Here is a 27882-nt window from a genome sequence, read left to right on the forward strand (position 1 = left end):
TGCTGTCAGATAAAAAGTCATTCAGGATACTGAAGTGTCTTTGCATTTCATTTCATCCAAAATGGATATTGTATCTTCACAAACCAAATTTATTCTAATCGTAGTATTCGTTTCTCTCACATTATGTGGAGCTCAGCTGTAATTTTCAGATGAGGGTGGACATGTGATATCCAGAGTCCAGCCAGTGCAGTCATGTTTTGCAGTTAGGTGCATAGTTACACTTTTCCAAACACTTCATTAATGATTTGGGATTTGAACTATGGGTGCAGGAGAAATAAAATAATGAATAGATAAACTGAACAGCATTAAATCCCATATTTAGAAATGAAATTAATTAATTTCATCTTAATTTGCTTTGGAAATAAATCTGAAAAACTTTAATTCCAAACTTTAATATCTGTACAGGAATTTCTTGTCGTTTGAAGGTTCTACTTCAGATTTGTAGTTCTTGATAGAGATGATAGTGTTGAGGAACACCTGATGGAGGTGTCACAGGGCACTTTTATCCAGCTCCTTTGGATATGTTTGGGAGTCATTCTCTTCACCCCTGTGGAGTTACTTGTACTCCTGTTTTCTGAGGCACAGCCTTTGTGTCCTCTGTTTCTCTTCCATTTAGCTAAACTGGCTGTAACATGTCATCCCTTCCAGAGAAAAACTCGTCACTGATCCATCCCATGGGATGGTGGTTAGATTGACCTTTATGTATCATCGAAGGATGCTTGAAGCCCAGTCAGTGTCCTAATATTTTAGGCTCCAGCCAAACTTCTGGCACCGTTCCCTCATTCTTTTATCCAGTGTATCAAGTTATGACCCTGTATGATAAAAAGATGAATACAACTCATGTTTGGTTCTTAGAATTCAGACAACCCCCAGGATGTGTGAAAGGAACAACAGGATTTGAATATATTTCAAATATCAGCTGCAGTGGGTGAGATGTGCAGCCCACTGTCAGTTCCATGCTCTGGGCTATAGTTACATTTCAGATCAGGAAATATTTCTTTAAAATGACTTTATTTTAAGTTTAAAATGAAATAGGCATTGATGTGAGGGTCACAGAACATAAATGTTCAAAGACGTTACAGATTTCTATATGTGAATTAAAACCTGCTAACTGTGTATGTAATACTGCACTGCAATAATAGAAGGTGAATCAAAGACATTTTAGCATGTAATTCTGCACAGTTGTGATGTTTGCTTCTTGAGGATGATGTTTATTTACCAGAAAACAGAATATTCGTATTTGAAATATTAGACTGTTGCTGTGTTCAAACCTCATAGAAAATAAGCCCCTTTTTCTTTCCTAGGGTATATTTCCGAAATCGCTGGGTAAAGACTGTTCACCCAGTTGTGCATCAGTACTGTTTGATTTCAAGCACACATTCCACCTTTCAGATGCCACAGAAAGAAGACATTCTTAAGCAACGAGTTGTAGTTGTTACTTTAAATACATCACAGTATCTATGTCAGCTGGATCTTGAACCAGGTAAGATAATTTCTAGACAAGAAGTATCCAAGCTTGAGAAGTATCTTCCTCTTACCAGTGTTGGTTCCTTACCCAGTTCTTGGAACTGTTAAAAAAATAAAGTAAACAATGATAATCTTAAAATGCTCTTTTGTTTTTTTATGAATAAATGTTTATTACAAATCTGTAAACTGCTGGCATTCTAATTAAACTTTTGCTTATTCTTTTTTTTTCCTTCTTTAAAAAAAATTTAATAAAGAAGCAGTACTATCTGTGTTCTGGTGTTTCTGAGATCCAAGAGGGAGAAGTCTGTTTGAGATTCTGACTTTGAATATTATGCTCATTAAGGTCATTACTCAGTGGAGCATGTAAGCATAAATAACAGAGAGCTTTTTTCCCTTGTTTTGTGAATTGTTTAGCTTTGCAAACAATTCCCACACATACAAGCCCTGTCTTTGTTAACATGATACATTTAGGGTTGTTTTCTAAACTGAAATATATTAGACTGATTTTTTGGGGCAGAGGCTGCTTAGGGTTTATTATTTTCCTGATCTCCAAATTAAATCCATCTGCTTTTTGGAAAACATGGAATTTCTTTGCATAAGTTGTTAGGGTTGGGTTTATATGGCTACATTTAAGCATTTGTTGCAACAGAGAAAACTAATACGGAATTATGGTAAATATTTTTGGGTCTTTAGATAGAAATAGCTGCTTTGTTTGGCAACGAGCTGTGTACAGTCATGCCATAGCAATGTGTGTGCAGCTGTATGAAATTCATATTTTCCAAAGAAAATTGCTACATTTTTATGTATGTAATCTTAATTGGATGGTACACGAAGTCCTCTAATACTTTGTTTTAAACCTTAATATATCACAGACATCAATGTATAAAAGCACTTCTATACCTATCCTGAATTTAGATTTCATAAAATATAAGTCTACAGTGGTCAAGTTTTTTCTCAAGTGCATGTTCTTTAGTGCATAGATTCCCACCAAACCTTTGGTCCAATATTATCATAAGATTGAATTTAAATTTTCCTTCAACTTCTGTTCCTTTTCCCCCCCCCCCAACATTCCTTTAAGCCCATAACCAGCAAAGTGCTCAGGTATGTGTGCAATTTTAATGGGAAATTTAGTACATAAAATAGTTAATAGGACTCAAGTACATGAGGAATTCCTTGTCATTGTCACTGTACAAAGCTCTTCAAGTCTCATGGTGGTGAAATGACTTTCAGATGTGAGAAACCTCTTGAAGGATGGTCTGCCAAGAGACATTTCCTCTTGGTGTAAGGAAGGCTCAGATAAAACACATGTTTAATTTCATGTGTATCACAAGAAAGAGGCAGACCTGGGTTGCTCCTGCTGATGTCACTGGCAACCAGGTGACCACTGTTGGTCATTTGATGGGTTTGAAAATTGTTTATGTAATTTTCAGTAGTTGCTAGGAATTAATTTGTGTAATCGTACATTTTTTTTTATTCTAGTTTCGGTTACTGTCAGAATACAGAATGTTAAGTTCAAGTTTTTGTTTTGTATCAGTGTTCATTTTATCATATTTCAAGTTGCATTTATTTGCTGATATCTCTGTTTTACAGGGTTTTTTACACACATTCTGTTAGATGAAGCTGCTCAAGCTATGGAGTGTGAAACTATTATGCCTCTAGCATTAGCTAATAAAAACACAAGAATTGTCTTGGCTGGAGACCACATGCAGGTAAGAGCTATGGAATTTTTGAGTATGAAGTGCATATGTATCATATTTTTATTTATATATTTGTTTATCTGCACCAAATCATATAATAGATGGGGAAGCCAAGGAGAATTCCAGGGATGTTATTTGAGTAAGATATGGTGATAGTTATTATAGTCAGGAGTTAGTGACTGGTATTCCCCTGTTGATTCTTAAAAGAATTCAAGAATATGGAGAATTAGGGTTTAGAGAACTTCACATTTTTATTAGAAGCATCTAATCTGGTGAAGATTTGAACAAGTGAAAAATGGGAAACTGAAACTAGCCAGTGCTTTTATGTTTCTACATAGTGCCTGGGAGCTGCTTGGTGTGGAGAGTTTGAAACACTGATTATGCCTGTCACTTTGCAGCCTGTAGGCATAGGAAAGCATGCTTGGAAAAGTCAGCTTTACTTGCTTTATTGATTTAGGCCAGATTTATTTGTTTTTATAGATTAGCCTTTAATTCTCTTCACATCTCACAGTAGCAGTAGAGTGGATGTTTGCTTTGGTACAGTAACAAACTTAGAATGGTGCTGCCACCTATGATTTAATACTGCTGGCTCATTTAAAGTCATGATATTAGTAATGCCAAGGGCTGAGGCAGTGCTTTTTGAATATTGCTCTCAAAAGTGCTTCTCAAGAGTTTGGAATTCTTACTTCAGGCTTGATCTCATCAGCCCAACTGGGTGGATGAAGTCTTGACTGGGCTTGTGTGTCCCAGGCTGCTCTATAGCTCAGGGTCTTCCAGAAGATCCCCGATCAGGTGTCCAGTATTTAAATTTCAGAAACTAATATTTAGCTGAAGTGAAACTCAGAATCTGAATCATATGAATTCAGAATGACAAAATAGATTGGATTTATTTCTACACTTTGAAATTGTATTTTAAAAATCTGTTTTTCATCATTTTTGGTTCTATTTTTACTACTGTAATAGATGCTGGTTTTATTGTTAAACAAGCCCAGTAGGAGTTTAGTGTAACAGAAAATAGGTCACTGGGTTTCTGTTTTTTCAACAACATTTCTATTTAACTTTTAAAATAGTATTAAAAATCCTTTATTTTCTGATCTGTACTATTTGTGGTAATAACTTAATTGTAAAAGTGGTTGTCAGAATAATGGTGTAAAGTCATTCTAAACACAGTTTGGAGTGTTGAACTTAAATATAAGGTCTCTTTGCATAGTTATTGAATATTTTATTGTTCCTTTAAGACCATGCTGGTCTATTGTCACTTTGCTGGTAGGAAGGAGCATTTCTGTGGAATAGCCGTGGTCTGTGTCTTCCAACTATGAATGTACAGTAAAAGGAAGGTTTTATTTTTGGTTTGATGCAAAATACATATGTTGGGAGCATGAAATTCCAAGTCCACCTATTTAGTTACATTTTCTTTGTGTGTGTGTGTCTATTACAGCTCAGTCCTTTTGTCTACAGTGAATTTGCCAGGGAGAGAAACCTTCATGTTTCCTTGCTTGACCGACTCTACGAGCACTACCCTGCAGAATTCCCATGCAGGATCCTGCTGTGTGAGAACTATCGCTCCCATGAAGCAATCATCAAGTAGGTGTGAACTTTTTCACTGTATCATGTGCTTCTTCTGACTGCTGTGAGTGAACAAAAGAGCCAAGCACAGCTGAAGTGTCTCTGTCATGAAATCTTAGTTGTTTCAAAGTTAATTAGTAATTTTGTGTTGTAATTTGGTCTCCTAGAGCAGATGCCAGAGGGACAGACCCCTTCGTTCAGGTGGAGATGCTTTGGCTGCTTGCGCACTAAACCAAAGAAGAGCCAACTTTCCCTTTTTAACCACTGTGCAGTCTATTGTATAGGCTCTGTGCTTCTTTGAACCATTTCAGAGTTTTAGATTTACTGGGGTGGGTTATCTTGGAATGGTAAGCTGTGGGCAATGTAAGGAACATATGGATATGCAACTGTGAATGGGAAAAATAGGTCAAATTTTGAGCATACTTCTTTACTGTTGACATCTTTTATTACTTCTTTCAAGACACATTAATCAGTGGGTTTGCATTTTTCTGCTATGATAAACTAGTGGCTGCCAGTGTAATGAGCTCATCTATGAGCTGTGCTGGAAAGAATAAGTGCAATCATGGGGAAAAATGCTAAAGTTTAAATCCTGGCTCAGATATGTACTGAGGAATATTATGTTGGTATCCAGTCATACTAATTAGGTTATCACTGTGTTCAAAGCAAAAGCAGAAATATTTAAGTGCTCTGGGGAATCTAAAGTGAGAATGTAAAATATTTTTTTACACAGCTTGATCTATCTTCACTTTATGGACTTTGTAATTATAGGCTGAGTGCTGCTAAATTTCTTACACATTGCTTGAGTTTCTGAGTTTGAAATGAGAGAACATCTGTAAAGGAAGGGATCGTTTCAGCTTTTCTTTAGAGATCACTTCCATGTCATTTGCTTCAGAAAGATCATGAAAATTCACTTCAGCAGCTGGAGTTCAGACAGGGAGTTCCAAGAAAGATCCACTGTGTTGAACACTGAGGTGAGGATGCAGAAACACCACTGGGGCTGGTTGGCTCTCTGGTAAAAGTCCAGTGTGCCCAATTCCACTGGGAAGTGTTGCTGTGTGAGGTGAAACCAGCTGAACACTCTCATGGTGGTGGTCCCTTTAGGAGATGTCTCAAGTCTCCTTTTTTGTATAATGTGGAATTTCCCCTGACAAGTGGGACCATGACACTTAGGACAGAAGTGTAGGAAGATGAAGGGCTCATTAATCATCTTTACCTCACTGAAGTAGAGACACCGTGAGAAACTGAGGAAAGAGCATGCCATTAGTTCAGCCTGACTTTGGAGCTGTAATTGGAAAAAACAGCCCATACAGAAAAAATTTGTTGTTTAATGAGATCTCATTACTAAAAGTTAATTTGCAGAAGAAATGGTTAGTTTTGCCCCCTGGGTGCTGTGGATTGACTGCTGCAACCCAACCCACAGAGGAGTCCAATGTTCTTCAGGGTTGTCCAGGGTAAGCCAGTTCAGGTCAGGGGTGGGCTGCAGTGCTTTAATGGTGATTTGGTCTCAGACAAATTTCTGTGGCTTTTCCATGAGCAGCTATTTCCATCTTAAGCTGCAATAACTGGAATCCTGGAAGAACTCAATGGACCCACCAGCTGCACCGTCTACTGCTCTGGTTGTCTTCATGTCAGGCTGTACTCAGGTTATTGCAGCCTCTGAGTGATAGCTGAAGAATATTAAGGTTGGAGGCTGAGCATTGAAAAGTTAGATGACACCAAAATTCACTAATTACTGGAAGCCAGTGCATTAGTTCATCTCTGCTGTGCAATAGCATACAGGATTTACAGCACTCTGCAGTCTCTCCTTGCTGCCTTTTTGCCTCATTCCATTCAGTTTGTCTTGTTCCTTCCTGCTTTTCACCATGAAGGAGTTCTTGCCTCATTTCTTTTTCAGTCAGCCAGCTGCTGGAGTGGCTGCTGCCAGCAGAGGAACTCTGTTCTGGTTGTGTTTCTGGTCTCTAGCAACATAGATCAGCCTGGAGTAGAAGTCACAGATGAAAGGCTTGGTTGACATCTGAACGCTTGGCCTGCGTCATGCTCAGTGCACATGAAATCTGTAGTAAATTTATCTTCCAAGTCCAATAACTCTTAACTGACATGAGCAAGCTCATTGTCCAGCCTGGGGAATAACCAGTGCCAGACAGCAAGTGTTCTTTTTGCCCAGCTTCCAGCCATCAGAACTTCTGAGTGAAACATCAGTGAGAATGTTCATAACTTTGTTGAGCTTTAGATGAGAAGAAAAAACAGTCTTTGTAGAGAAAGTGTTGGAGAAGCATATTTTTAGTGCCTTCTGCTGTGTCTGTAGTAGGGAAATATCAGTTCAGAGTAATCATTTGAAGATGCTGAATAGTAATCAGTGGCTCTGTTTTCCTTACAAAGTATTTTGTGGTTGCATATTGCATCCGGGAGATTTGCATATTTTATCAGTGAGCTCATGTGTAGACTCCACATTTTACCCTGTTTTGCCTCGTTACAGTTACACATCCGAACTTTTCTATGAAGGCAAATTGATGGCGAGTGGAAAGCAGCCAGCACACAAAGATTTCTACCCTTTGACTTTCTTCACAGCACGTGGAGAAGATGTGCAAGAAAAAAATAGTACAGCTTTTTACAATAATGCAGAGGTAACTCTTCTTTGCTTTTACTATTGATTGTTTTCTTAAAGCTTCACTCCCCCAAATTTACTGGTTTATGCTCAGTGTGGGTGGAAGACATAAATTGTCCTCTACTAGGAGAGGGGAACATGGAATTTGCTAAACATGATGTAATGAAAATTGCAATTGTAGTAAATATTTCCAGTAATTTACCTTCTTTCTTTGCAAATTATAAGCCACATCTCATTCTCTCAGTCTCATTCTTCAGGATGTCTTTCCTGATAATTTATGTGACATTCTGATAGATGCATCTTAGCAACTGAGAGTAACTGTAATTTGAAGTAAAACTTAGATTTCTTTAACTGTTGTAGAAATGTTCCCACTCAGATAAGAGTCCTCTGGAGTAACATTTCACATTTGCTTTAATATGTTTAGGATCAGTGTCTAACTGCTAATGTGCAGATGAGATTCTTTTAGGTGAAAACTTACTCTCAATCTGTTTGTTTCACATAGATTTATTGGTATTCTTCAAAAATTACTTTCATTCTCATTCCTTCCCTTGTGTTTTAAAAAAATGAACAACCCAAGCCCACAAAAACAAACACATACAGCAGCACCCACCTCCCACGTTCTGACTCGATAACGCTTTTCATAGTGGAAGATGCCTTTTTCCAGTCACCTTCAGTTAGGGGAGGGAGAGAAAATCAAAGAAATAGCAGAAATTTTTGTAAGTTTAGGAGGAATTTCTGGTTAGTGCTTGTTATGAAGCACTGCAGAGCTGTCTGTTTCCTTTTGCTGATCATAGTGTGGTTCATCTGATGCACAATTTGAAACCTGTTTGTTGTTCTTATGCTGTGCTTGTTAAACGTTCTTTGCTGTGTTAAAATACCTTCCTAAATAAGAAGCTCCAATGACTTCTGGACACCTGACTGCTTTCGTTAATCTACTTGGATTACTTTGCCATTTAAAAAAAGTTGTAAAATACCTAAAAATAACTTCAGTGGCCAAGTAACTGTCTGAAAACTGTGAGTCATTAATAGCCACAGACAGAAATGAAGGACAGCGGCTCCTTAAACACCAACAGGAAAAACTGAAATTACATGATGAAGGAGATTTTTTCAGTTTGACCTTTAATGGATGTTTTGCATTGGGACATCTTGGGGTTCATTGATGCCTATATTAAGAATTAATCTGGGAAATACACTTTCCCTTGTTGGTCTTCATTTTAAAATTTTCCTATGTGGTATTAATTCTAAATACACACCCAGAAGCTATATACTTTCAGAGAATCTTGCCCAAATACCTACAAAAGATCATTATTTTTGTGCTATGGTTTTTATAGATATCAAAGTTTATTCTAATATCCTTTGTCAGTAGAGCTGGAATTTTAAATACAAGAATTGATGTCACAAAAATATTCAGGACTTGCTTAAAAACAGTCCCATATTTTCACTGTCCTCTAAAATTGCCAAAAATAAACTATTTGTGACTTTTTAAGGATCAACAGATTTTTTTTTCTTTAAGAGGCTGAGCTTGCATTTGTGATGCTGTAGGAAAACTACATCATCAATTATGCTTTAAATAGCTGAAGAAATATTTATTGAATATAAATTTAAAAAAAGAAAAGGAATCACAAACCTATAAAGTTACTCAGAAATGCCTTTTGCAGTGCAGTACCTCTGGTGTGTTGAAATGAGCTGCTCTGGCAGGACATTACTTTGAGGCTGTATCCTCACAGGAGGAGGTTTTCAGGTTTTATTACACATTAGTCTTCTCAGGCAGCACATTTCATAGTATTTCACAGAGATGAACTAGCAGTTGATGAATAATCTGAAGCTCCCAATGGTATCCTCTGGAATGGGAAATGATTGTGCTCTGGTATACGGACTCTGTGTCTAGAGTTATCAGACTCTAAGATGACATATATATGAAATCCGGAAGAAAAATAAAATTATAGCTATTTAGGCAGTACATTTACTTACAGAAATAAGATTAAGTATTAATAATTAATAAGATTAAGTATTGCAAGAAGGCTCCTAGTGCACTTGATGTTTTCATAAGAACCTAAGAATGAAAATTAAGATTATTACTGTAATTTTGGAGTTTGTAATTTTAACAGTGACTTTTGTGGGAAAACTTACTTCAAGCTAAAAAAGGGGGCTGTATAGTGAATACATTGTTTTAATACATGATACTTTAGAGTATCACTGTAGGATGCAGTGGTGTCATTGCTTGTATAACGCTGTGTCATGTAAGTGTTTCAGAGCTTTAAAGTTCAAATTCCTTTTCCATATCAAAGAGTGATGCTCAGTGGGGCATAACTTCTAAGAATTTTGCCTTTCTTCTAAGGTGTTTGAAGTGGTGGAGCGTGTGGAGGAGCTGAGGAGGAAGTGGCCCGTGGCCTGGGGCAAGCTGGACGACGGCAGCATTGGGGTGGTGACCCCGTATGCCGATCAGGTGTTCCGGATCCGCGCTGAGCTGCGCAAGAAGCGCCTCTCGGACGTTAGCGTGGAGAGAGTACTCAACGTTCAAGGTGAGGAGCAGTGCTGGGCCCCAGAGCTGGGCCGAGCAAGGGGGAAATGTGTCTGCTGCAATAATAACTTATTAAAATTATCCTAAAGCAATGGAAGCAAAAGGAGAGCTGTGACACAGATGTTGCTCCAACGTTGACTATAAACTCATGGACATTATCTTTTCTCAGAATTAAGTTCAACCTTATTTAAAAAATAAATGGAGTGAAAATTGTGAAAAATGAGATTTTTGACATAATTTTAACATTTTTAACAGACTGATGGATTTTACAGTTCCAAATACAAATGTAACAGAACTTTAGCCTCAAAGTGTTTTGCTGATTTCTTTTCCACCTGTGGAATAAACTGTAAGGAGTCTAAAAATTTAGGTGTTTCTTCCTGAAATCACACTGATAACAAGGATTTTATGTAGGCATAGCCTGTTGCTAGGTTGCACTTCTAGTTCAGTAACAAACAAAGGCAGATGATAAAGTAACCGAGTGACAGTGAGTGGTTTGCTCTGTTTTTTCATGGTGGATATTCATGTATTTGAGAAATTTTAAAATATGAATCAAAAATGTCCAGAACTTTTTTTAAAGGTAGAATAAATAAATTCAAGGTTTGCTATTGACTGACTGGCAATGCTGTAATGATAATTAACATTTCAGAAAGTTCAGGAGGGATTAATATCAAGGTGAAAACGTAAGTTTTTTGAAGAGGAAATATTCTTGTAATGAAATACGCATCTTCTAAAATTTTTAAGTCTTAATTATTCTTGCATAAAGCTCTTCATGTGAAGGGTAGCTATGAGTTCAGAAAATCTAGGTGTGAAATCTGGCTGGCAAGGGCAGTGGTCTGATCGTGGGATGAGCAGAAATGGCAACAATTATCTCAGAGATGTTTTCTGTTTCATTTTAGGAAAACAGTTCAGAGTTTTGTTCCTCAGCACAGTACGAACACGGCATACATGCAAACATAAGCAAACTCCAATTAAAAGGAAAGAGCAGTTACTGGAGGATTCAACAGAAGACTTGGATTACGGTTTTCTGTCGAATTACAAACTTCTCAACACTGCCATTACAAGAGCACAATCCTTGGTAGCTGTGGTGGGAGATCCTATTGCTTTATGTTCCATTGGAAGATGCAGGTACTTTGTCTATGTTCCTTAGTTAATCAGGGCTTAAGGGTACTAGAGAATGTGTTTATCAGTGACTGATGGATTTAGGAAAATGATGGATGTCATCATGGATAACAGGGAAAAAGTGTGAGTTAGCTATACCTGGTCATTGATAAACGGTGTTCTCACATATTTATAGTTGGTCAAATTTTCACTTTACAGTAACAATTGAAGATACTTCATTTTACTTTCTAGTAGGGTTTTGTTGTATACCTGTTACAATTTTATGCACAAATAAAACTGATGTGTAATTCGGAGTTTAAAATTGTGATGTAATGTGGTATTCTAAAGTTGAATATTATGGCAGTTGTAGGATGGTAGAAGATTTGAGAAACATTATTTGTGTTTTTATAGGTCTTTATGACACTCGGAAAAAACTCGTTAAAATTTGAGTGAATTTACATTTTATAGACCTAAGTGAAGAAATGTGAAAAATGCTGAGATATGTAAACACGTTAAGGGTTCCAAGTTCTTGTTCTTCAAAGGGTTTTTTTTGATGGAAGAGCTGAAATTTTGAGATGATCAGAGATAAACCCTGCAGCTTATTCTCGAAGAGAGGAAACAGTGCACTGACTACATTATTAAAATAAAGCTAAAAATACATGTTAGTTGTTATATCTATGTTGTGTTCTAGTTTCCTGAGCAGTGCTTCTTCTACTGTATTGAAAAGGGATGTGGTTTTCAAAGATTAGAGTTGAAAAAGCCAAATGGAACTCAAACCTTTGTTTACTGTATGTATGAAATATAACCTGAATTTCACCATTTCCCTGCTTGGGGCCACATCAGGAGTATCTGTACATGAATGTAGTGATCTGCTTTAAATGGCTTCTAACATCTTCTTGACAGAGAAATAGTTATTGTGGGTTTAGTTCATTTTTACCTTTACCTGGTTGGGTTTTTTAGGCATGGGCTGGTTTATATAATGAGCTGATGACAAAGAGCCCCTGTGCCTCCCAAGTGCTCCTACAAAATATCTGAAATAGGGCGTGCAAAAACTTAATAAAATAAAAATATAGGCTGTCAGCATGGTAAATAAATTACAGTGCTGGCAGTTAAGGATTGAGTTTGCATTTTGAAGACCAGCAGCTGTTTATAGACGTAGAGCTGTTCCAAATTGTGAAACTAAAAGATAATTAAGAAACAAGGAACACTGAAACTTTATTAAGATGTATCTCAAGCTTTTCCTTTAATACACCATTGTCTTGTTTCACTGAATAATTGAACATTCACTCTTTGTAAATAGTGCTGGAGGGGCTCAGGGAGGCTGCTGGGAAGATGGTTCTTTTTTAGTACAACAGGAGTAGAGAAGTCTGAAAGAAGTGACATTTCGTTAGGAAAAACAGACCTCAAAAAAGTTTAGAGTGTACTTGAATTTTATAAATATTCTAATACCTGTCAAAATGAGTCAAGACTGTAATGATAGTTGTAGAGAGCTTTGTGAAGTATGCCCAGGGTAATCATTACATTCCTTTGTGCTCCAACTGGACTAGACAGGGCTGTTTTGGCAGACACCCCCTTTAAACTCCCAAGCACACTCAAACAGAGACAGCAGGGTTTTATTTTCTGTTCTTACACCCCAGAACAAGTGTTCCATGTGTAGAGAGACTGCTTGGGGCATTCTCAGCATTCTGAGCAAAAGTGGATGAGTCTCAGTGGATTTGTGGTACTTGGCAGTAGGTTTGGTGACAGAATTGATTAATCAGAGGGAATTCCATCATTAAAGCATCCCAGTGATGCATTTAATTTTGTTTTTTTAAAACCTTGCAAGATCTATTTGCCTTAGTGCAAAATGGAGAAAAAGGGCCAACTTGCATCTTGAATTTTGAAAGAGCATTTCTTGCCTCTATAAAATCACAACAGAAATGGGCTTTTAGGGAAAACTATTTTGAATTCTTAAAAACATCACTAGCATCACAGCATTCTTGCAAGACAGAAGTTTGTTCTTTCTCACAAAGTCAGCTACTCAGCAAAATGTGACACTGCTATTAAAGTTAGCGTGCAGCAATCTCTCATTTTACAGGTTTTGGGGAAAGAACAGGGCTTGCTGATAGGCCAGACCTTATTACTGAAGGGTGAACAAGCAGGAGTTATAGTCAAGCACACCTTTACTCTTGATATTTTTGAAAGAGACAGCTCAGTCAGGTTTGTTGGGTTTTTTTTAATGTGACATCTTCAGACCTTATTTAAATACCTTTTAAGTTTCAGTGACTTCACCCAAAAAGTTCCTTTGAGGTTAAAAAAAAATCATAAGTGTAAAGTTTTCGTATAGATCCTGCTGTGGATGTTATCAAAAAAAAAAAAAAAAGACCTTTTTTTTAAAGCAGTAGAAAGACATGTCATGAGAAAGCAGAAGACAGGGAGGAATGTTCTCTTATTACATGGTTTAAATAACCCCTCCATCCTTCAAAAAGTTGGAAACAGAATTTTTGTAGACAAGTTGTGTGTCACCTGATGGTTGTCTTTCTATCTTGAAAATACTTCTATATGTTACAGAAAAATCTGACATGCACTAGAATTTATGGTTTTGCTTGTTTTCTACCAGAGGATATCAATCTCTAGAAACTGCCCAAAATGTTAATTTTCATGTGCTTCTGAAGTGTTTCATAAGAGTAGTTTTGAGGGTATATCTCAGCTTTGGTATTTGTTACACTGAATGATCTGCCTAAATTCAGAGAATGTTCGTGACATCATCTAGGACTGAGAATCTGTATAATTCCCGTGACTGAGCTTCAATAAATGCCTTAAATCACATACATTCCAGAATTTTAAACATTGAATTCGCTGTTTTTGGTTTTCTAGGAAAAAATTCCGAGTTGGAGCTGTCCATGCTATTAATATTAGATGTGGTACCCAGCCAGTGCTGTGATCTGATGCGCATGGACAGCCCTGTGTGTCCATTTGAAATGGCTGGGGAGCTTTGCACTGTGCTGTGGGGTTCAGCTGCAGGGAGCAGGTTCAGGGTGGATGGCTTGGTGTGCAAACTGTGCACACACAAAAAATAAGTGTCCCACAGTTACATTAAATCTGTTTTTATTTTAAAAATCACCACTGAGTCTTCCTCACTGTTTGTAAAAATCGTTTCCATAGGAAATTCTGGGAAAGGTTTATTGCCCTGTGTCACGAGAACGAAAGTCTTCATGGCATCACATTTGAGCAGATCAAAGCTCAGCTGGAAGCTCTGGAGTTAAAGAAAACTTACGTGTTGAACCCTCTGGCCCCTGAGTTCATCCCCCGAGCTCTCCGGCATCAGCACTCAGCCAATCCCACCAAACAGCAGCAGTCACCTCCAAAGGTAAAGTGTTACTGGTGATGGTTCTGTCAGAAACTGGAAGTGAACGTAGAGAAAGAACATAAAAGGTTTATGGAACAAGCTGTTTGTTTTAAAATTGCATCAATGCAATCAGAGGTGAATGCAAATTCCAGAGGGATCCTCAGCATTTTCAAGTGAAACCTCCAGACTTGTATTATCATGAAGTTTTTAGCAGTATAGCTAGGGGTAGTCCAAGCCTTGTTTCCTTATTAAAACACACCTTGGCAGTGTTGCAGTGACCGGAGAACTTCAGCCATGGAACCTCAGGGTTTAGATAAATCAGACGAAACCCTCTGAGCAAGAGCCAATCCCTATCCCAAGCTGTGCTCTGACTGTACCTCAAGAAACATCAGGTTGATACAGAAACTGACAAGGAATAAAGAAGCCAACAAAATAATAGCCAGAAGGGATTTGGTTTGGTCTAAAATCACGTTTAAAATTCAAGGACTTAAGTTACGTAAGATAATTTTTTGATGTAATTAAAAATATGTTGTAAACTGGTTTATTGCATAGATTAGCTCAGTGATAATGTCATTCAGAAGACCAAATTTCATTAGCATCAAGAGGGCAGAGAGATAAAATTACCTCTGAGTGGTAATTTCATCAGCTCTTTTAATAAAAGCAGGTGAAGAAGTGATGAAAATACATAGCTTCCTTCGGATGGTAAAGAACAACACTAAATTTTAGAGCTTTCTTGGGGGATAATATATTAGTAATGAATTCTATTTTAATAGTTCTTTGTAGTTTATATCAAAATCATTTGGGTTGTAGTTTAATTAAACTGTGTTTAGAAGTGGAGCTGAAATGCAGGTTGTCAGCTTTGTGATGAACTCAGTGTACAGGAAGGAAGAACTGCATGTATTTCCCATAGCTTTGCATTTTTGTTCCAGGCTGTATCATTGAAATGAAATTTTTACGACAGGTTTTTTTGATACAAAAAGGAAAGCCTTCCCTTTGGCAGTCCTTCCTAAAAGGGAGCTTGTAAGTGAGAACATTTGGTTTCTTCATCAAGATGCATTACTTTCTGAAACAAACACCAGATTTCTAAAGCTTCTAGTCATGTGTCAAAACACTGGGCTTATAGAAAACCAGAAATTACAAAATTGTCTTTTAAAGCCACTGCTGCACTCTCGTTTTTCATGAGCTCTTCAGTCTTTTCCTTAATAATAGAGCATCATTATTAATACTTCTAGTTTCCTAAATGAAAAAAAAAAAGTATTTGAAAATGTAGGTATAGTACACGTTAAAAAAAGGGGAGTGAGTGTTGGGGAGAGTCTTGTAAGTAGAAAGCTCTGTTTATTTTTCTTTAGTTTGTTGGCAAACTAAGCCCTTGTGCTGTTCAGATTGCCAGTGCTGTGTTTTCAGCTTGAGATGTGAAGTGTTTAAACCACCTATATCATAAGTCTAAATAAAATCTTCCCTCTGAATGCCATTGAGAGGTAGTGAGTGTGTGCAGTAACAGCAGAGCAGTGAGCAGGTAATAATCAAATACACTGAGAATACGGCTGGGATCAGGGATACATTTCCCTTTGCTTGAGTTTTGAAAGCAGATGGTTGGTTTTGCTTATTTTAGACATCCTAGTACAGTATTTAACATTAAAAATGAAGGATTAGAACCTAGCAAAAAAATAAGAACAGTCTCCAGTACCATGTTTTGTGGTGAGTTTATGGACCTTGTGCAAGGCAGGGCTTGTCTTTCACATGTGATTTTGTACAAACAGCACCTTCTTATTCAGCAGAATTGCTCCTGGATTTATGTAGGGACATTAAAAACCTCTTTGCTGTTTATATTTTAAAGAAGGAAATACGTTTCAGTCTTCTCTGTCTGAGAGGCAAACAGCCAGCATGGAACTGTGTGAGGGCATTGCCTTCTCCTGTGTTTGTGTGGCTTGGCTGGGCATGGGAGTGAGGCAGGAATGTCGGAGTTGGATGGGGGCAGCCTTTATTAAAGGTGATGATGTGGAAAGGGAAAGTTTCCAGAACTCGGAGCTTCCCTCAGGGTAGTTCACGTACAGTAAACTAAGCTCTGAGTTTACAACTTTCCTACCTCCCACTTGCTGCCTGCCAGCTTTTGGTCTGGATTCAGGCACTTAAATCAGGATGCATCATCATCCCAGACATTTCCTGCAGTCAGTGAGGACCACAGGTTGGAATAAATCTCTCCAGAACTCTCTACTCCCGTTTGTTGACTAAAGGGGGATCCAAGGAATGATGAAGCTGTTGACTGCCTCACCCAAATCTTGGGTGCAGTCACCCAAATCTTGGTCTGGGCTTCCTCTGAGTGCCTTTATGTCATGTGGATTTTTATATTCCAAAGGTAGAGTGAATTTTTAGAGGAAACTGAGTGTATTTGTGCTCCAGTGGTGTCAGTCACCATCAGTTCTAGGGTAGGTTTAGGTATTTGGAGATGGGTGGGGACATGAGCCTTGGTGTGAAAATCTTTGAGAAATGGTAACAATTGAGTTAGTAACAGACTATTAAAAAATCATTGAACTGTCAAAACTGTGAAGAGAAAAAGAAAAAAGAAAGGCAGCAACTCCCTTCCCCAACTTCGAGGTGGCCCCAGTTGACTTTCATTTACCAATCTCATACAGGGACGTGCTGAAGCTCCCACTGAGAGGACAGCTCCTCTTACAAATTTACGTCATTATTTTCTTACAAACTTACCTCATTATTTGGTATTTCAGTTTTAAAAATATGGCACCTATAAATACAGGTCTGATAGGTTAGAACAGAGGTTTGTCAGACTTCTGCACATGCTGCTTGCCTCTGACATTGTAACAGATACAGAAATGCTGTGTGCTGTCCATGAGTGATTAAGGCTGTAGCTCCTCCACGTTTTTAGATTGGATCCTTCTCTGTTGAATAAACAGGCTTCCTTTGTGTAAGTGCTGCAATGAAAAGCAATTATTATTTTATTTTTCCGTAATTCATTTTTCAAATGAGAGGAAAATTTGGAGACCAGTTCTTTAATCTGGTTTATGCATGAGTCAACATTGTCAAACAACCTGTCTTTGTACCCTGACTAATTTGCTCGGAGTGCTGGAAAACTGCCTAGGCTTATCTCCTGGGCAAGAAAAGTTTTGCAGCATCAAAGCGTTTTTAGATTTATTTTAAATTTGTGAACATACTTAGGTCCTGATTAAGTATTTCTGTGCTGCAAAGGACTTGAGAGCATACTGGCAATGGAATATGTGCTCACAGTTTATGAGTATTAACTAATTAATTGATGCTGCAAACTCATGAGAAAGTAGTAGGGATAACTCAGGTCTGTTAAAATCCTTTTCTAACGTACAGTTCACCAAGGAAGAACAGTTTCCCTGGAGCACTGGGGTTCTTTACTCTCCTGTATTGTACTTCTGGGGAGCAGTCACAGAGGAACCACAGCCCAGAAGCTGATAAATGAGATGGGGCAGGGAGACAAATGTCTAATGGGGCTGGGTGAGCAACTGAGTAAAACTGGGGGCAGCTCCTTTGTCTCCAGTGTTTTTCAGCTGGAACCCGGAGCAGAAAATGGATCATTCTTCTACTAAAGCTGCTATGGCAGAGGAGTACTGAGGGTTACATTGGTACTGGGTGCTGCTCCTGAAAGATGTGGGACAGTGGGAAATAAAATGGTGGGAAAAGAAAATCAAAATATCTGCTGTAACTTTCTTTGCATCTGAAAATAGACTTTGGGAGAGAGTTTTCCCAGAGGGAGTTGTAATGACCCACTGGTTAATTGATTTAGTGGTGTTTTATGTCCAGCTTTGTGAATTCATAGTCAGGTGGTGGAACTGGATGGCTGAATGTGTCAGAATAAACTGTTGGGCTGACTCCTTTCAAACTCTGTTTTATGTTTAATTATCATGTTCACTTGAAATAAAAAGCTTTGGTTTGTATAAGAATGCAAAGATCACTATTACTGGGTTTTTTCCTTTAAAGGGCAAGGTCCATCATCACAACCAGAATGACCATTTCCCACCTGATGGAATTGGTAAGTGCCTCTGCAGTTCCTGGGGGAATTCCCAAGCCCAGTGAAGCTGACAGTAGTTTGATATACATTGAGTATCTGGTCTCTTCTCTGTTTGAAAGGCATTTACTTGTTGTTTGCATGTGGGAATCAGATCACAAACTGTTAAGTGGACATTTGATATTTCCAAGGCTCTCACTTTATAGGTGGTGTGTGCACTGACTTTGGAGCCTTAACACAAACATAGTTGTTGGCCTTTGAAAAATGGCTGTGTTTGAAATTCATTGTTGCAACCCTGTACCAGTGTATTTGCACTAAGAGGGTTTGGAGATTATTTTGCATGCACTGTTTTCTGAGGTACTTTGAAGGTAAACTGTGCTGTCATATAGCCAGATACTCCTGATCATACCTTTGCAAGGTAGCATGCAACAGCTGAATAATTTTGTTATTAATTTGAAAAAGTATTAGTTTACAGCTTTTCTTCCCTGCTAGAAAAGCAGGGTTATTTTAGTTTTTGATGCAGTGCTTAACAGCCACTCTGACTGTAAGCATATTTAATTGGTTTGGGACATTCTTTCATTAATGCACTTACCAGCTGCCTGTTTCTCTGTATCTCAGCTCGTATTTTCTGCCTCTTCAGATTTTTGAAATGGAATACAGGATTTGATTAATGCTTTCTGTTAGTGTACCAGACCTATGCTGTTAGAGAGTTGCACACATACATTATAAAGATAGATGCTGTTAGGATGAAAAAAACCCAAAGAAATGGTCATCTTCATGTTCTTTTTGTGTATATATCTTCTTTTTTTGTATGTATGTATCTTTTATTTTTATTTTCAGTTCAGCCCAATCCTTCTGTTCTAATTGGAAATCCTATCCGAGCATATACTCCTCCCCCTCCTCCTCTGGGACCTCACCCCAATCTGGGGAAATCTCCAAGTCCTGTTCAAAGGATAGATCCACACACTGGGACAAGTATTCTATATGTACCTGCTGTCTATGGAGGAAATATGGTCATGTCTGTGCCTTTGCCTGTAAGAATTCATTTTCTGTTTCTCCCCCGTCCCCACCTCAGTTATTGTATGCACATGAATGTATGGCAAAATCAGATAGTGAATTTTTTGCAGGTTTTTTTCAGCACTCCAAATCTGTGGGCATTGCTGGCTTTAGGAGTGACAGTGCAGAGGACCACCAGAAAATATGGACCTGAAAGCTTTGCTCCCACAAATAACTCCAGGCAGGCTAAAAGCAATTTCATGTTCATGTAATTTGGTGTGTTTTAGGCACACCAGTGGAATCTGTCTCATCTGACTTGAGACACCTGCCTCTGAATTATTTGCCTGGTTCAGTTCTTAATCATTGGAGAGACCTCAGTGATTCACACCAAGTTTGTTTCTCTTTATTGGCTTCACACAGTCTAAATTACAAGTTTTGGATGTCTGCAGTGCAAGGTGTCTGAAGTGAAGTGATAAGAAAAATAAGCATAATGGGATGTTTTTCCCTTCCAGAACCTCATAGTGAACCAGTTTCCTCTCCAGTCCCTTTCCTTAATGACATTCGGGAACAGAATGAAGATTTCTAATCGGGTCTTTTAGGCTACATTTATGCATGGAATTTTGGATTACAAATAAAACTGTCTCACCAAAATTTGCACACATTAAAGAAGCAGTCTCTGCTTTATTTTTACCCTTCACAGTCACATATTCCAGGAGGAAAATGCATGGAAAGAACAAAGGCTGCAGAAGCTTGTGGAGTAACATGTCTGTGTTGTACACAACTCCTGAAGACCGTGGCAAGGACGTGGAACCCACACATGCATGTGTTTAATTCCATTCATGATGCTAAATGTTGGAATACAGCTAATTTGTTTTTTTCCAGTAATTCTGAGTCCTCTGTTGTAATTGGGGTTATGGATGCTGAATGGGGGACTTGCTGTAGTTTCAGTTTTGTGTCTTAGATCAGCTGGCAGCTGTAAATTGGTTTTCTTTGCTAGGCCAATGAATTTTCCTTTTTCTAAACTTACTAGAAGTCTGCATTTGATGGATAAATTTAAATGCAATGAGAAGGCCAGCAGCTGTAGCTTTGTCACGCTTGCTCACATTATATTAATATCAAACCAAGGTAATTTAAAAAGCTCTGTCTTATTGTTCCAAGGTTAATATATTTTTTATGTGTTTCCAATCAAAAGAAGTTTATTAAAAATAAGTATTTTGAACTTACCTTCCATGAGGATGGATTTTTAAATAATTAAGTGGGAAGACTGAGGTACTAATGAGACTGCTACTTTTGAAAAGAAGCTTGGAGATGATTTGGGGTTGTACAGATGCAATAGTAGCCTAAAGCTGAAGTTCAAAGTGCACATTTCAAGGGCAAATAGTAATTAAAAAAAAATAATTGGATGGAAGTTGTTACACTTGAAACAAGTTGGTACTGAAGTAAAATGTGTTTATGTTCATGGAAGATATAATGATGTCTTTGTTTAATGCAGTTTCCATACCCAAGGTAAAAGCTAGGAGGTTGTTTGCTGCCATCAGTAAAGAATGCTTTGGCAAGCCTGAGTGTTGGGGATGACTTTCCCTACAATCTTCTCTTATTCATATAATTCCCTTCTTTTAATAAATTCCCTACAGGACAAGATTGAACTCACTTGATGCAGAGCTATCTTCCTTAGCATTCCTTTTAGGAATAAAATTGAAACCATTGTAAAATATCCCGACTTTCTACCTGTGTTCAGGAGGTGGATTTTCCTTTGACTCTGCAATACATGAGTCATGTAGCACAGGCACACTGGAGTGTCACTCCCTATCACTGCTCACCTGTGGGTACTCTCTGGGTTCCACCAATAGTCCTGGTAACTTCACTGAGTGTCCTGTGTGTGCAGAGGTGGGCACAGCTGCTCCTTCTGTGGCCCAGAATCACAGCACTGGGTGCTGCAAGGTCTGTTCTTTGGCTTTGAGGCTTCTCTCTCTGTCCCCACCTCTGAGCCACAGCCCAATGCCTCATACGTACCAGGAGAAAAGGCTTTGTATTTGCTTGAACTTCACCCATTTCTATTTAATTAGAGAAGAGATTAATCTGAAGTTTATTAAACTACAGTTTGTCCATCAGTCTTTTCTCTCTGAACTTCAAAACTACTGAAACGAGAATGGGTTTTGATAGAAGATTTTTGCCCAGGGTTCTCCTTGAAAATCTCTGCCCCTTGTTTTGCCTACCCTTATAGCTCTCCCTTTCCAGCACCAGCTGTAGTGTGTGTGTCAGGTCATCTGATGCATGAAAAACTCTTGTCACTGACCTAACATCAGTGCACTCATTATCACAGCCTTTAATTTAATGTACCTTAACAGATCACATCTCTCTTTTCTTTTTTTTTTAATTTTATTTTTTTTTACCTCTTAGGTACCATGGACGGGGTATCAGGGTAGGTTTGCAGTCGACCCTCGACTCATTACTCATCAAGCAGCTATGGCATATAACATGAACCTGTTACAGGCACATGGGCGAGGGTCCCCGATCCCGTATGGCCTGGGACACCACTCTCCTGTTAGCATAGGACAGCAGCAGCTCCTGCACCAGGACAAGGAGCAGCACGAACAAACTCGAAATGGTTAGTGCTTGAAATGGCACTTGAAACTGCTCTGCTTTGGGGAGAGTTTGTGCTTGAAATAGGGTGTTGTGGAAAGGACTTTCTTTCCTCCATCCTCTCTATCTGTGGCACTTTCCTCCCTTATAGAGGGATCCCCAGATTGGAGAAATAACCTGGGATTTGCCATTTCAAATAGAATGACTGAGATATTGTGAGATTCAGAAGGAATGGGAGTTGGGGAGGGGTGTTGAGGGTGTAATTGTTCCATCTCCCTTCTGCAGTAGTGCTGATGTTATTTGCAATTAAGTTGGAAGAACTACTTAGTGATGATTAATGAACAGAGTGCAGAGATTAAAGGGAAGGTGTTATTTAGGTAAATGACACTAAATGTCTGTGATGCTGTAAATGCCATACTAATAAGTCAATTTTCCTGTGTCTGGGGGAAAAAAAATCACAAAATAATAATTCTTCTATTGAAACTAAATAATTTTGTAAATGTTTTTAGGTAAAAGTGAAAACACTGCTGGACCTGAAATCAGTAAAATTCGAACACCTGAGAAGAAACCTCTGGAATCCAAGCAGGTAGGTTTCTCTTGTATGGGTTTCTGGTTTGTTTTGTTTGTTTATTTGTTGGGGATTTGGGTGTTTTTGTTTGTTTGTTTTTTCATACTCTCTCTTAAAGAATTTAGTCATTACTGAAATGGTTTTGTTTTTCTTTCAATGCGAATTTACAAAACTTTTTATTCTCCTTTTGTAGGTTGATTTAGAAGCAAATCCTCAACAGAGAAGCCCAGAGTCCCGTTCCAGTGTTGGTTACCCCAATGCTAAATTCCATCGCAAAGACAACCCCAACCCCAGGCAGCTGAACCTGCACCTGACCCCACCCCACTCCCAGTTTGCAGTTCCCAACCGCCACTTCCAGCACCTCTCCCAGATTCCGAGGCAGCCGTACCCTCTGCAGCAGCAGCAGCAGCAGCAGCAGCAAAACCTTTTAAGTCAACAGCAAAATCACTTGCCTGAACAGCCCAACCAAATGCCACCCCAACAGAGCCAGGTAGTTCAGCAGCATAATCACTTGAATCAGCAGCCTCCACCACCTTCGCAGCTTTCCCCTGCTTTCCAGGCAGGCCCCAGCCAGTCCTTTTTTAATAATCCCATTCCCCACCGACCACATTCTCCTGCTGTAGATGCTGTGATTTCAGAACAACACCCCCCACCTCTGTTACAAGAAGTCAGTAATCCTTTGAGGCCTATTGCACAGCACAACCCAGTTCTGCCAACCCACTTGAACAACTTCATTGAAGAGAATCCGTCAGGAATGCCCTTAGGGGACACTTTAGGTAGGTGACTTTTCTTTATTTAAATTCAGAGTGTGCGATTATAACTACATTGAATTGAAAATGAAGGAGGTATTTACCTTTTTCAGGCATATTGCTCTGAATTGGGTCATTGTTGGGTTAGTTTCCATAAGTAATGTCATTGAGCATAATTTGCTGCTTGAGGCATGTTTGAATATTCAGCACTTTATTAGAAGATTTATGTTTATATGATTTTCCATATGATTTAAATAACCAGGTTATGCACTGCAATGCAGTTAGTCTATAATAGACCCTGGAATAAACTGTATAAAAAGTATTCTTTTTTTTTTTTTTCTGACATAAAGATCTTTAAAAAGGGGCATTAGATAAAATTTTTTTTCAAAACTATTTTTATAGATCGTATGCATGGAAATGTAGCTTTGGAAACAATAAGGCAGCAACAACAAGCCAGGTTACAGCAATGGAATGAACATAATGCCTATCTCAGTCAAGGCACTATTCCATATCAACACCATCACCATCCTCATCTACCACATCTTCCTCAGCAACCAATTGGATTACATCAGCAGCAGCAAGTTAGGGCAAACTGGAAACTTGCCAGTAATACAGAAGATGAAACAGAGGCAACATATTCAAGGTATTTGTTTACTGAGTCATCAGAGCTTGTGTAAAATTGAGCAGTGGGCACCTATCTGTAACACTGTGATCAAGTGCAAGGCACTTAAAGGTATTGCTTTTTGCTGCTGTTATTATGAAGGTTAAAATAGTTGACAGGCTGACTTACAACTATGCTTTTATTATGTGTTATGCTTTATTCTGCTAGTATATTGGGTAGTAAAGCTGTAGTGGAAAAATATTTTTATGGAGCTTTTCAGTGCTGTATTTATGGAATAAGGAATGGATAGAGAGTAACAACCTTGGGTTTTTATGAAAGAGGTGTCTGAGTGTAGTTAAGGCCTATTTAAGTTGTAAATTCTTCAGTTTGAAGTAGCAGTCTGAGATCTGTGTGTTTGAAAATAAACAAACCAGTCCCTCCCCAAACACTGCTCCCCAGTGAAACCTCAACTTTTCTTCCTTTTTAAAAACCCTTTGCTTTTAAAAGCAGATTTAAATTTTAAAATGCTTGTATTTGAGATGGAGCTTTAGGGGGCAAGAAAGGAAGCTGTTGAACATCAAAAGAAAAATGGTTCCAGTGGTCATCAACTTTAATCATGTGTATTGTAAAGGCTGGATTTTTAAATTGCCTCTGTTTACTGTCATCTCCCACTATGCTTTCTTTTCCATCTGGTTTGTTATAGCCATGGTAAAGCATCTAAATGCCTTCTTAGCTGACTCTTTGAAGTGCTGCATTGAATGTTCTTGACGTTTTGAAGAAGTTCGGAAGTATATTGCGCAAATGAGGGGAGTCCCTGATTGTTCTGGCTTTTACCTTGAAAGGGGTTAAAATTTTCTTTTAACTATGTGAACTTTTTACTTTGTGTAGTAAAGCAGGAAATCCTTACCTTTAGTTGTCTCTTAAGAGATAACAAAAAATTGATTCTTCTGACTGAAAAGAAAATCTCAAGAGTTATTAAAACTTTGAGATGATTCAGGTGAGTATTTCATCCAATTAATCCTCTTGTGCCTAATTTCTGATTGCTCAGTCACATCCTTTGAAGTTAGGGTCAGTAAGTGCAAAGATAAGAATATTTAAATTCAGTGTTCTGTGCTCTGAGTTTTCTACATCTCAAAAAGAGCGAGATTTCAGCAAAACTTTTTTTTTTGTTTCCCCCCCCTTTTCTTGATACATTTATTCTGCCAATGCAGATTCCAGGACTTGCTCCGAGAGCTGTCACACCGCGATCCAAGTGAGAGTCGGGACGTAGCCGAAATGCCACCCCCCCAGTCGAGACTGTTGCAATACAGACAAGTCCAGCCCCGAAGCCCACCAGCACTCCCTTCTCCTTCCTGCAACTCCAACCACAGCGCCCACTTCCCCAACTTCACTGAGAACAGCAGAGACATTGAACTGCCCACTAACCCAGCATTTCAGCAGCATTTACCCCAAATGTACAACCCCCCTTTCTCAATGCCATCCGAACACATAACCCCATCTCCCTTGAAATACCTGCAACCTGATGGATCCTGGACTTACGCTAACCTACAGCAGAATCACCTCCTGGGGCAGGGCTTTCACTATGGAATACCTCCACTGCCCCACAGGTCGCAGCAAAGCCCTTTTTTACAAATCCAGAATCATCAGCACGCAGTCGGTCAGGAGCCATTTCATCCACTCACATCTCGAGCAGTTTCTGCTTCTTCGCTCCACAGCTTAGAAGAGGTGGGTATTCTTGTCTGCTCTGCACTTGTCCTGTTGTTTTAATATCAAATTATGTTGTGAAGTGGTCATGAGTGCAAAACACCTCACACATTAAAAGCTCACACTGGGAATTTCTGTGAGGTGGAATCGTTCTCTGCGTCTTTGCTGTTCACCGTGAGCAGATCTGTGGTTCTTGTCACTGCAGGTGTAAGGTTTTCTCTGCTAAATGGGAAACCTTGGCTTTTGGAATGTTACTCAGAGTTTTTGTGCAGTCACTGCTCTGTGTCTGCATGTCATTTATCTGCAGTGACAATCCACCACAGCCCAGGTGGAAGCTCAGGAGAGGACTCTGGACAGTCAGGTGGAATGACCCAGCCAGTTGACTCAGTACTGAGCTGCGAATGTGGTTGAGTTACTGCTCATAGGAGACCAGAGCTGTACAGCTGTTCCAACATGGTCCAAAAGCTGATGTCATTAATCCCACCCTGCCTGCACTAATTTGGTACAAAGCCATCCTGTGTATTTTAGGGGCTGTGTGTTGGAAATCAGAGACATCCAGCTGTGCTCCCTGAGGCTGGCTCCAGCACACACCCTGCCACAGCTGGCTCTGTCTCTTTTCACCTTCTCTTGTCCTGGACTCTAAGGGGGTTTGTTATGGGATGCAGACTGTGCAAGCAGTCCTGCTAGGACAGGTCATGTTTTGAACAGGAGGTTTTATTCCCTATTGGAATCTGAGGTGCTAAAGAGTGTATGATGTGTAAACATGGAATATGCTGGAGCCAGGTCGCGTTCCAGGAATCTGAGAATTAATATTCTCACTTACTGCATGTAATCCAATATTTGTACATAAGTGGCTTGTTCTGTGATGCATTTCTGTTTAGGTTTTTACAGAAGCTGGGCAGGGAGCTCTGCTCATCGCTGTCTCACACAATACATATTTAATTTGTCTTTCAACTTCTGAAAACAGAAAATATTTAGTTTATGAGAAAAATAACTAAAATTGAATTCCAGTGCATTTTACAAATTTCTCTCTTACACAGATCCAGAGAGGTTAATGGAGTCCTCAGGCCCAGCCAGAGCTGTAGTAAGGTTTGGGTTTATAGACATTTAGAAATTTGATGTCTCAGTCCATTAAGTCATACCACCCTATATAAAATGTAATACTTTGTGACAACAGTTAATGCTGTCAGTACAGCGGGACGTAGGAACAATGGTTTTTCAGCAGTAATAAACCAATAAATATTCCTATAGAGCTTGTGACAGCTCCTGCTATCTGAAGACAAATAGAGTGAGCCTTTATGTAATTAGTGCAAATTCAGTTTAGTTCTTATTTCTTCTTCCTTTCAAAATATGTGACAGAACTGCCAAATACAGTAAAAGTGTTACAAGAAAGAGACTTGCTTACAAACTTTCCAAAACTGCTGGTCCAGCTGGTAGGTAGGACTGAATGCACAAAGAAATCAATATGGGGTTTTAGGTGTATTTTTAACAGACATCCCTCAGACAAGGCACTTGTCAGGGCAGTTTTCTTGACTTTTGATATCCTTACTAAACTGTTTCCTCAACCACTATTTATAAAGCTGTTAATTGACTTGATACTTGAAAGCTTTTGCATGTGTTTAGTCAGACCAGATCTGAACTGCACATCAGAGGGAATACTGGAGTTATTCTGTCTGGTCCTGTACTTGCAAGTGTCCAGAACTTTGATAAATTCCTGCTTGCTTACCAAAATAGCCCTTTTACATTCAATAAATGTATACTTTTGGGGTTGATTTGGGCAGTAATTTATGAATTTTTTTTGGTTTGTTTTGTTTTTGTTGTTGTTGAAGAATTTCCTTAGGGGAATGGATTGTCAGGATATCCAAGTGTTGATCCCCTGATTGTGGCGACTGAAATAAGATGTAACAGTTTCCTTTCTTGCACTTTTTTCCTGTGTCTATTTGTTGGAGATGATATAATAACAATGTTGGGACTCTGCAAGCAAGTTACTTGATGTTTGTTTAGCTGATTTCTTGAGACATTTCATTAGGATGGTTCTTTTTCCCTTTACCAAGTCTAGATTTACCTGTATGACTTTTCTGTTATTAGTGCTCTTGTTAGTCAGTGCAGATGGGAGTAAATAGTGTATTTATTGTTAAAAATAAACTGTGATACAACAGACTTGCTTTGAATCTTGAGAAAGCTTAGAGAGCCCTTAAATCTGAACTGTTGAAGCCCACAGGTTAATTAATGGAGTTCCTGCCATTTTCATCTACATGATCTACAGAGTTATGGAAGCAAGTAATTTCTGTGGTTTCAGATAAAATTCTCTGCATTATTTCTCCCGAGGGCACTCGCTTCTCCAGAGCATTTGTTTTGTATGTGCAAAATCCAGTATACAAATGTATCCTGCTTCCCCAGATCCTGGT

The 27882-nt window shown here is 38.7% G+C and overlaps 1 protein-coding gene across 5 annotated transcripts in view; it reads left to right on the top strand.

Annotated features, from left to right (window-relative positions):
* The window catches only part of HELZ (helicase with zinc finger), an 86022-nt gene that overhangs the window by 51447 nt on the left and 6693 nt on the right, over nt 1-27882 (top strand). For all 5 annotated transcript variants that reach the window (XM_039562170.1, XM_039562171.1, XM_039562173.1 and 2 more), the window contains 14 exons: nt 1305-1483; nt 3058-3176; nt 4603-4748; nt 7207-7354; nt 9674-9857; nt 10753-10981; nt 14099-14303; nt 18246-18297; nt 19114-19307; nt 21670-21877; nt 22362-22438; nt 22614-23196; nt 23572-23812; nt 24982-25495. In XM_039562170.1, the coding sequence (XP_039418104.1) occupies nt 1305-1483; nt 3058-3176; nt 4603-4748; nt 7207-7354; nt 9674-9857; nt 10753-10981; nt 14099-14303; nt 18246-18297; nt 19114-19307; nt 21670-21877; nt 22362-22438; nt 22614-23196; nt 23572-23812; nt 24982-25495 (3079 nt within the window). The remainder of the gene's footprint in view (nt 1-1304; nt 1484-3057; nt 3177-4602; nt 4749-7206; nt 7355-9673; nt 9858-10752; nt 10982-14098; nt 14304-18245; nt 18298-19113; nt 19308-21669; nt 21878-22361; nt 22439-22613; nt 23197-23571; nt 23813-24981; nt 25496-27882) is intronic.

Source organism: Corvus cornix, chromosome 18, assembly GCF_000738735.6.
Source record: "Corvus cornix cornix isolate S_Up_H32 chromosome 18, ASM73873v5, whole genome shotgun sequence".
NCBI classification, from domain to species: Eukaryota; Metazoa; Chordata; class Aves; order Passeriformes; family Corvidae; genus Corvus; species Corvus cornix.